General features: G+C 48.4%; 1 protein-coding gene across 4 annotated transcripts in view; it reads left to right on the top strand.

The window, feature by feature from the left end:
* The window catches only part of AHCYL1 (adenosylhomocysteinase like 1), a 40,715-nt gene extending 32,547 nt beyond the window's left edge, over positions 1-8,168 (top strand). For 3 of the 4 annotated variants that reach the window (XM_025193415.1, XM_025193417.1, XM_025193418.1), the window contains exons 12-17: positions 291-385; positions 585-683; positions 2,360-2,428; positions 3,611-3,689; positions 5,170-5,290; positions 5,655-8,168. In XM_025193415.1, coding sequence (XP_025049200.1) covers positions 291-385; positions 585-683; positions 2,360-2,428; positions 3,611-3,689; positions 5,170-5,290; positions 5,655-5,661 — 470 coding nt within the window. In that variant the 3' untranslated portion in view covers positions 5,662-8,168. Of the gene's footprint in view, positions 1-290; positions 386-584; positions 684-2,359; positions 2,429-3,610; positions 3,690-5,169; positions 5,295-5,654 lie in introns of those variants that run through there. The other variant, XM_025193416.1, reaches the window with a different exon arrangement.
* Positions 8,169-9,765: the final 1,597 nt, after the last annotated feature.

Below are 9,765 nucleotides of genomic sequence, written 5' to 3'. Positions count from 1 at the left end.
CAGCAGGAAGTAACCCCAAGATCAGTCTTCATCTGGGGCTGCTGCTGCTCCTCCCTCTCCCCCTTGTTTCTTTCCCTTCCCATTTTTCTAGTGGCGTGTGTCAGCCAGCCTGCCCTGCTAGACTGTTAGGATGATCACCCTGGCCAGACTGTTCACTTGTTCTGTTTGAGGCTTGCAATATTCGTGAGACTTGAGGCTGCAATCTTCAGCCCATCAAATGGAGGGAGGTGTTGGTAGATGTCCTTGTAGTCACTTTGGGTTTACATTAGCTGCTGCTTTTTTCCCTGCAGGAAACAAGAATGTGGTGACCAGGGAACATCTGGATCGAATGAAGAACAGCTGCATTGTGTGTAACATGGGCCATTCCAACACAGAAATTGATGTGGTGAGTAGCTGCAGCACCTGTCTTGGTTGGTCCTTGAGCCACAGCTTCATTGCTGAGTTCAGACCAACCCATTGGTGATGATCCCCTGCCTTCCTACCTCCTCACTTCAGGGAGCTGGCTTCTGTCCCTTTCCACAGTGATCCAAGGAAGGCAGTCAGTAAGTGATAACTCTGGCTTGTTTCTCTCTCTTCCTGTGCAGACTAGTCTCCGTACCCCAGAGCTGACTTGGGAGCGTGTACGCTCACAGGTGGATCACATCATCTGGCCAGATGGCAAGCGGGTGGTGCTGCTGGCTGAGGTATGTCCTTGAAGATGGGCTATGGATGCTGCAGCAATGTCAGTGCTGAAGCATTGCATTGTATGGAGACCCTGTACGTCCTGTTAGGCAGGAGAAAGTTGCAGGCAGATGTGGAGTTGGAAATTGGCTAGATACCAAGCTATGGTATAATAACCAAGACCAATATCTGTGGCTGGAAGTGTCTTTGCTTGTGAGGCAGAAGATTATGGCCATAGAACTAGTGTAGTCACAAGGTTTCTTGGCTTGAGTTTTCTCGAAGGGGTAGGCAGGACCTGTGTTTCACCTATGGTGTCTTGCTAGCCAGTTACCTGCAGGCTCATTCTTAACAGCCAGGGTTTATGCCTACCAATTAAAACAATGCAGACTAGATCTTGTTTTAGGAAGGACCAATAAGCTATCAAATGGGTCATGTTTTTCCTTTCTGTTCAATCAATCACTCTTAATTCTCTGGGCGTAGCACAGTTTTGCTGCTGGAATTGTAGGCACCAAGTTTTATTTTTGCTGGGGGAGGTGCGGGTGGGGGGGGGCTAAGATGATGGACCTGTGGCCCCAGCTCCCTAGTGTGTGGGCAAGGGCGTTGTGGGCACAGGTGACGCATGGGGGTAGGAGGGGGGCACAGGCGATCCTGGGGGTGGGGGAGCACTTGCCCCCCAAGATTCTTGCTCCCACAGTGGGGTGTGGGGCTGCAGCTGGGCTGGATCAGCTTTGGGCAGGAGCCATGGCCCAGCGGGCAGGCCCCAGCATGGGAGGGAGCACCGCCCCGCACTGCCATGGCCACCAAAATGAGATACCCCCTGCCTGCACAGCAGCAGCAGGGGCACAACTCCATGTTGCCACACCTCATTTTGGTGGCTGTGATGGCATGCTGCTCTTGCCTATGCCAGGTCCCACCAGGTGAGCTGTGGAGGCAGCTCCTGCCCAGATCTGATCTGGCCTGGCTGCAGCTCTGCACCCCTCTGTGGGTGCAGAAATCTTACACCCACCCCCAGCCCCCGCTGCCCAATGTGTCACCTGTGCCCCTTTCCCTCCTCCTTAGATTTACTTGGAGGGAGCTGCTCTCCGCTGCTGCTTGACTGCCACATGCTTGTGCACACACTTGTGCATGCACACATGCACCGATCCAGGTGCTGCCCCCCTGCCTCCAGTCATACTTCCCACTCCCCCCAACCCCAGGCAGCCCCCTTGCAGGGTGAAACTCTGCCGGTCTGCAAGGGGAAAACTGCAGTTTCCTGCATTTTTCTCCGTTAAAGGAGAAAATCCACATTTTCCCACAGTGAATGGAAAACTCGGATCCCTGGCCTTAGTCATTTTTCTTAAGAAATATTACTTGTTTTTTCTCAGGTTTGGGCCCCAAAAATCCTCTTCCCAAGGGAAGCACCTATGGCCAGAGTGATTGTCCCTTCATGACAATGATTTGTCTCTGTCTTTAAGTGAAGAGCAGGAGTTTGGGTGGGAATCTGGGCTGCTAGGCTAGTAGCCTGCCATCCCTACTCAACTGGGACAACAGGACCTGCCTTCAAGGAAGGAATCCAAATGGGGAACGTGAGCGAGTCTGGGCTGATTGATGCCACGGACTGGCAGCTTTAATAAGAGTGAAGAATTGTGGCTGAGAGGGCAGTGGGGATTCTGAGCTTCCAGTGCACTGAAGTTGGCCTTCATCCTGTTGTCCTTTTCAGGGTCGTCTTCTCAACCTGAGCTGTTCGACGGTTCCCACCTTTGTTTTGTCCATCACCGCTACCACTCAGGTTTGTTCAAGAAACATTTCATCACCTGCCATGCCCAGGGCTCCCTTTCCACATGGGGGAGTTAGCAGTTCATGGCCTCCTGTGGTCTTGGGGTTGAGAGAGAGCCCTTGGGTAGCAAGCGCTTTCACTGACTTGCAAGGTTTCAGCTGTTTGTGTTTTTTAGAACTGTTATTACTTGGAACTGGGCTTGGATGAAATAGTGTTCAAGTGGCTTTTGGCTTTGAGAGCAGCAGTGTCACCTCAGATGGGTGCCCATCACCGTGGCCACTTGTATTTTTCATTATGGGTCCAACTTTATAAGCTCCACTCTTGCCAATTTGATGGAGAGCTGACTGTACTTGGCCTTGTGCAACAGGCAGCCAAGATTATCTCAACCCCGGTGTAAGCCAGAGAAACGGGCACAATGGGAAATCCAGTTGTAGCAAATGGACAAACTTCATCTAAAGTAAAGCTCACTGAGCACGGCAGAAGGGAGTTGTTGTGCGAATTGCTGTTTCTGACAGCCATAGAATTTTTAAGAGAATGTTATCATTGGTTTACTTCTCTACCATATCTGCAGTTCACTTATACCAAGCAAACAGGTTGAACCAGTGGTGCTCAACCTTTCAGCACTATGGGCCAAATGAGGAGCATGGGGCTGACCAGGCTGGATAAAACCCTGTGCCAGGATTGGGCCCTGCACTGCCCCTTCCCACTAGGATTGGGCTCCAGGGGCCCCATGCTGTCCCCATTCAATCCTGTGTGTGGGGACCAGGCTCTAGTGGCCCCATGCCGCCCCACATGCCCAACCTGGCATGCAGGGCCATGCCCTGCAAGCCTCCCTATGGACTCGTAAGGAGTCCTGCAGGCTGGGTGACACAGTGACAGGGGCTGGGGATTGAGCAGCCCTGGTTTGGACAATTAAAAGGGGCTGCTCACTTTCCCTCTCCAGTTCTAAAGCAGCAGCACTTGAAATGCAGGTCCAAGGACAGAAATGTTTCCCTTCCATCGGAACCATTTAATTGCTGATGGGTTTTGTAGGAGGCGGAACTGTGGACCAAAATTGATTTCACACTGTCCCTCTAAATCACAGCTGATGAATCGTTCTTGTGGCTGCATGGCAGAAACCATGGGTAGCTCTTCTTTAGTTAATGCCGTTGCACTCCGTTTCCATGACTGACCGACTCTGTATGATCCCTGTAGGCTCTGGCTTTGATCGAGCTCTACAATGCTCCTGAGGGACGTTACAAACAAGACGTGTATCTGCTGCCTAAGAAAATGGGTGAGTAAAGGGAACTGCTTGATCTTGAATGGCATTAAAGGGGTCTGTAGAGTCCTGTCGGCTTTGATCAGAACCCTGCTAGGTTGTTAGCAGTCACAATCTTGTCACGCTTTTCAGTGCTGTCTGGTCCATTTCTTGCTCCTTATAGGAGAGGAAACCTGTCGTCCAAAGGGACAGCACAAGATTGTTCAGCAGAGGTTGCCAAAGCGTATGGGGGTTGAGGGGGCCTTGCTGTTTGTGTGTGGACAATTGTGACAATGTGTGTGTACCTTTAGTGAGCCAGCACTCGCTGCCGACCAGCTGGGTTGGATTTGTCTTTGTTCTCGAATGCTTCCTCTGCCTTCCCAAAGAGGGAAAGGGGCTTATTCTGCCTGACAGGGCTCTAAGCCACAGTTTTCTTCCCTGCCCAGTTTGGATCAGTTTGCTCTTCTCTCTATGCTGGGAGATCAGGAAGATTATTTTAAATATTAAGACTAAGGTTTGAAGCGGAAATATGTAGCTGGTTTGAAGGCCAAGTTACCATTAGTGGTAGCTTTTGTGGCGGCTAAGAGGAGTGGCAGCTCAGCTTCAAATACAGTATGTTGGGAGCTGTAGCCTAACTTAGTTTGAGTGAGTGCAGTCAGTCAACATCAGCGTTAACCATGTTTACATGAAATCTAGGAAAGTGGGTTAAAAGCAGTTACCTTTTGCAGCAGGCCTCTGCACACTGTTGCTTGTTGCATTGGTGCTTCTCACACAATGGAAAGCCTAGAGGTGACTCTTGATAAAGCACCGCACCTCTGAGCTTGTAGCCTTACCTTGCACTTTACACATCTGAACTTTGGCCAATCGCATTGCTTATCTAACAACAGCCTGGAAGTGCCCCGATCAACCGTTTAAATATCTGCTTATGCCATTAGCACATACTAATGCTGGGTGGTGACAAGGCTTTTTAGAGCTGTTAACATGCAGCACTTCAAGCACATAGGGCTTGCTCTTTTGGAACACACCGATCCATCTGCTTTGACGCATCGGAGAAAGATGAGTCCTATAACTGCAAGGCCATCCCATGGGTTGGTTTCTTCCTGACTTTACACTGGCAATCCTTCTTCCCTGAAATATGAAGCTTGGGCATCTTTGTAACTCCCAGCTCATTCAGCCTGTAAGCTTGTATCCCTTTTCAGTGCCCTTCCTCCACCTAATCTATGCAGTTTTTCCTAGCCCGAGACCTACAATGGAAAATGTTCTTCTATGGTAAATTGGATCCAGTCTATCAATTTCTCAACACACAACTTTTTATTGGGTTTATCTGGAACTCTGATCCTGTCCACTGTATTCTGAATAAGTTCATCTACTGCACTTATCCAAAAAGTGTGGGTGCCATAGAGTAGTATGTTAGCACGAGTCTGCCATTTATCACACTGTCAGTCCTGTAGAGTGTGCTTAGAAGGGTAAGTCCACCTAACGTAATTTCCTCTGGTTTCATCTTTACTCTGCCCAGATGAATATGTTGCCAGCTTGCACCTGCCTTCTTTTGATGCTCATCTGACGGAGCTAACAGACGATCAAGCAAAATATATGGGACTCAACAAAAACGGGCCTTTCAAACCCAACTATTACAGGTAACTTTGTATTTGGGGGGATTAAAGAATCTGTCTGATATCTTCTGATGCCCCTTTTCAGTGGTAGGATCATGGATTGAGCCTCTCTTGTGAGCCAACAAGGGTTGGGTTATTTTCTCTTAGTGCTGTCTAGCTGACCGGGACATGGACCAGCATCCTCCTAGCTCTGGAGAGATTTGGAGAATTAGCTAAGATGAAGGTGTGGAGCTGATGCTTGGGTGGGTTGGGAAATTGCATTGGAGGGGACAAGAACTCTGACACATGGAGGGGAAACAGTTCTTCGCAGTTGCAAGGTTTTGCTTTGATGTTGGTCCCCAGACAGTACTCAGTGCCTGACTGGTCTCCCCCTTTCCTTCCATTACAGATACTGATGGACCGTAAGGGTGAAGGACCAGACCACACGAGACAGTTTAGAGATTATTTTTAAAGATCATTTTATTTTGTTTTACTCCTTTTCTTTTCTTTTTTTAAGCTGTTTTTATTTTTCTTTTATCAGCGTGATTTTAATGTCACTTTTTTGTTTGACTTTTTCATGTGATCGCATCTTTCTCTGTCTGATCCTGGCAGAAAACCTGGGATTTGCTTTACTGCTCCATGGCCAAAACCGGCATGGTTTCAGGCTTTCGCTCATGGAAAGGTTTCCTTTCCTGATCATGAAGAGTGATTAATTCCTGCGGTGGTTTTTACCTTTTCCAGTGCACCTTAGCTGGGATACCTGAAAATACTGATATACTGTACTATATGTTTTTTTTTCTGTGCAGGATTATCTGCAACTTCTAAATTGCCTTAACGAGCCCAGTTTTTAGCTGCTAGTTCAGTGCATTGGAGCAGAGTGGCACCTAATGGCCAGCTAGGGAATTGGTGAATAACCCCAGACCAAATTTCCTATGTGGAGGTGGTTTGGAGCCTGGTAAGGGTAAGCCTCAGTGGGTGTTATCTATTCTGTTTCAGGGTGCTAATCTGAATTTGAATGGGGATTGGTAACCAGCATAATCCTCATTTTCCTAGGTATTTTTTTTTTAGCCAAATTGCACCTTATTTGAGTTTTAAAAAATCATTTTTTTCCTTTTATTTTTGAGCCTAAAAAGTTTTAATGGAGGTGTTTCCGAGTGGAAACACTGTGGGTCTGTCGGGGGCAGCTAAGAACATGCTGCCGCCCGTCCAGCTAAGGGCAGTTCTTGTTGGAGGGCTCCAGTGTGCGTTGGAGCCTCCTGTGAACTCCCTGGGCTTCTAAGCAGAAGTGAGTTTAGACACAGAGATGGCCCTTCCTGCTCCTGTCCCCTGCTTAACATGGGAGACATTTGATGATGTAGCACCTTTTTCTGTCAGCTTTTCTAGCAGCATAGCTCTCATGCTGAAGTCTAAATCCTGCGGGCGATGGACCGTTCTGCAAAGCACTTAGCTCCATCTTCAGGCTCTGTTCATAGCAACTGAACGTTGGAGGCAGAATCCTTGGCCAACTGCACTGCTGTCTTCTAAAGCCTTTCAGCTGCTTTAATCAGCTCTTCCCTCCCTAGCCCCTTAGGTGGCAGGTTGTCCTATTTTACTTGGTTCAACATATTCCAGCTCCGTGCAGAAGGGCCAAAATGCCTCTGTGGTTTTTCAGCCCTTGGCTCCAAACCTAATGTGACAAAAATCACAGCACAGAATGTACAGCCTTGATTTCAATTCATTGCTCAGTGAATGTACAAATGAAAGAGCTCCAGGGACCCAGCTCACAAAGGGATTTCTGCTGAGCATGTGGCATTGGTCCAGGTACTTCCAATTCTGCTAGAATCTGCTGGTACAAAGACAATCAAGGTGCTACAGTGGACCGCAGCCATCGCCTCTTGTGCTCCCTTGCTATCCGAGGTCACTTTCTGGCCAATCTTGCCCACATACGGAGGATACATTCCTAGTGCTCTCTTTAAGAAACCTACTTCTGCTTGTTTGTGGGTGATGCTGGCTGCTTGCTCTGTGTAGGAGATAAAAGCTCTTAGTTGATCAGAACAGAGGCTAAGTTAAGATTAAAAGGGGTAGCTCACCTTCCCAAAACCATGCAGTGCCTCCAGTGGCTAGTCTCTTATTTCCCCACTCTCTTCTTTACAGTCCAGCACAGCTCCTTGGTCATCTTTTCTGCCCCTTCTCTGAGATGCACATAGCTTCTTTGCTGACTCGTTGCTGCCTTTGGCTGCCTCTGACTGCCAGACCCGCTTCCAAAGGACCATGCCTTGAGTGTAAGGGTTGCTGTAGTCTGCCCTTGTACCCCTTCCTCTGCAGCCTGGATTTCCACTGAACCAACAAGTCTGTGATTTCTTATGGGCGGGGGGCTGGAGGTCTTGGTCTCCTTGTCTCTCACCCAGTGAAGAGGATATGGCTGGGAACATGGGGAAGCTCTCTTAATTGTTGATGCAATCCAGAGGGTTTGCCATGCACCAGGACTCTGGCTTGCGCTTTCCCTCCTCACTTTGTACGTGCATAGGAAGCTCTTGTAATCGCAGCCCTGGATCTCAGAGCAGACTTGGTCTCCCACTCAACCAAGCAGAGCCCACATATGTTCCTAAATGTTTGCCCTTGTGACTGTTGAGGGGGTGGGATCCTGGGCAGTTCCAGAGTCCAGACCCCCTCTGTTCCATTTGTCTGTCTCAGTGTTAGTGTCAAAAGGAATCTTAGCTTAAGGGCTTCATCTCTGTATAAGCCATGTAACAAAAGGACACAATGGAACAAATGGTCCCACGTCTAGGGAAACCTTGATTCTGTCAGAGGGAGCATGTCCTCATCGACCTGGGAGGGATAGGTTTATTTTGTATATGAATGATTTTTAATGAATGCAATATTAATCCTTGCAGATGAGCAATAAATCATTAAAGTCTAATTAAAAACGATTAGAAAAACGACATCTCTTGCCTGGGAAGCTTCTTTTAAAGACATAGCCTGGCACCTTCTCATCAGCAGGTCAGCTGTTGCCATTTTGGGCATGGGAACAGAGCTGTTGGTTGCCCCTTTTAATCAGGACCTGCTCAGACAAACACATGGTGGCACACACTTCATCCTCAGCAGCTTAACTGAGTGGGTGGTGGGGAGAGGGGCATACAAAAGTAGCCATTGCCGCAGTGGAGGTTGATCATGCCAACAGTGTGCGACTGCTCTAGGTATAGAGTTGCACTGCTATCCCTCTGTTCATCCTCCTGATGAGGTGGTCAGACCTTTAATTGATGGGCTATGTAACTGGTAGGCTTCTTATGGATACAAAGCAATGACCTGGAGACACAAGTCTTTCTTCTGCATTTACTAGATTCATTCAGACACACTGGAATCCTTCTGTACAGCCCCACTGACAAGGGCTCTGCTACTGAGCTGTGTTATACTGGCGTAGGATACCGATGCATCAGGCTCCTGTTACGACCAGCAAATTCTGAAGCAAATTGCTAAAGGAATCTGCTCTCTATCTGCCTGTTGATACAGATGTCACCTAGTGTTTGTGTTTGTTTAACTAGTGTCCCTTCAAGGTCCCTTTACAAGCCTGCTGATGTTCAACACAGTCCTGTGGATGAAGTTTTAGAGCGGCAGTTCCCAACCTTTTTAGACAGTGGACCGGCAAACTGTGGGCCAATATACTGCAGTCTGGAAGTGATGGGCATACTGCAGACCGGCAGCCAACCCTTTTTTATATACTCAGTATAAAAAAGGGTTGGCTGCCAGTCTGCAGTATGCCCATCACTTCCGGTCCAGCAGCCAAGCCTTCGTGGACATGGCCCCGGGGTTGGGATCCTCTGTTTTGGAGGATGGAAACTGTCTGTCAATAAAACACTTGATGACCACCTACTCTGATTTTTTTCCCCCCCTTCAGTCCTTGCTGCTCCCTGGAGGTGCAGTGCAGATATATTTGATGACAAGGTGCTTAGCCTGACATGGGGGCTCCCTGAAGAAATCAGGTTTAAAATTGAACACCCTTCCTCTCAGGCCTAGGATGTCTAAAATGGTTCAAATTCCAATGTAACCAGTTTGCCAGCCTCATTACTACTGGCTTAGCATGTCCAGGGCTAGTGTCTGCCAGGGGTTCACCGAGTGGGGAAAGCCAGAGATGTGGATCCTATTTGTGGCTTCAATTTCTTCACATAAACGCTAGTGCTGATCTTTGGGTGAAGCACCGACGCCTCTGAGTGAAAAGCACCAGGGAAGCAAGAAGATGAAACTTAACCAGACTCGGACGGAAGTTCCTTCCCTTAGTTATTTTTTTACATTTTTCTTTATCACTGAGCTTTGTTGAGGTGCATGATTGCAGTTTGAAGTCAGCTGAGCAACCCTCATAGAGCTTTGTTGCAGACAAGCGCCGGCGCCATGTTTCCCTGCCATCTGCCCGCTCTATTTTGCGTTTCCGGGGTTGGTAACAAAATCCTGCTCAGTCAGTAGTGGGGAGGAGGAACTTTGCCAGTGTCGACATGCCTACTTCTCTGAGCAAAGCTGCTTGGGGCCACTGGCCTTTTGGAGCCTGT

This window comes from Alligator sinensis, unplaced genomic scaffold (genome assembly GCF_000455745.1).
Source record: "Alligator sinensis unplaced genomic scaffold, ASM45574v1 scaffold872_4, whole genome shotgun sequence".
Taxonomy (NCBI): Eukaryota; Metazoa; Chordata; order Crocodylia; family Alligatoridae; genus Alligator; species Alligator sinensis.
Note: the sequence above shows the minus strand (reverse complement) of the source record. Positions and strands in the feature narration are given on the sequence as shown.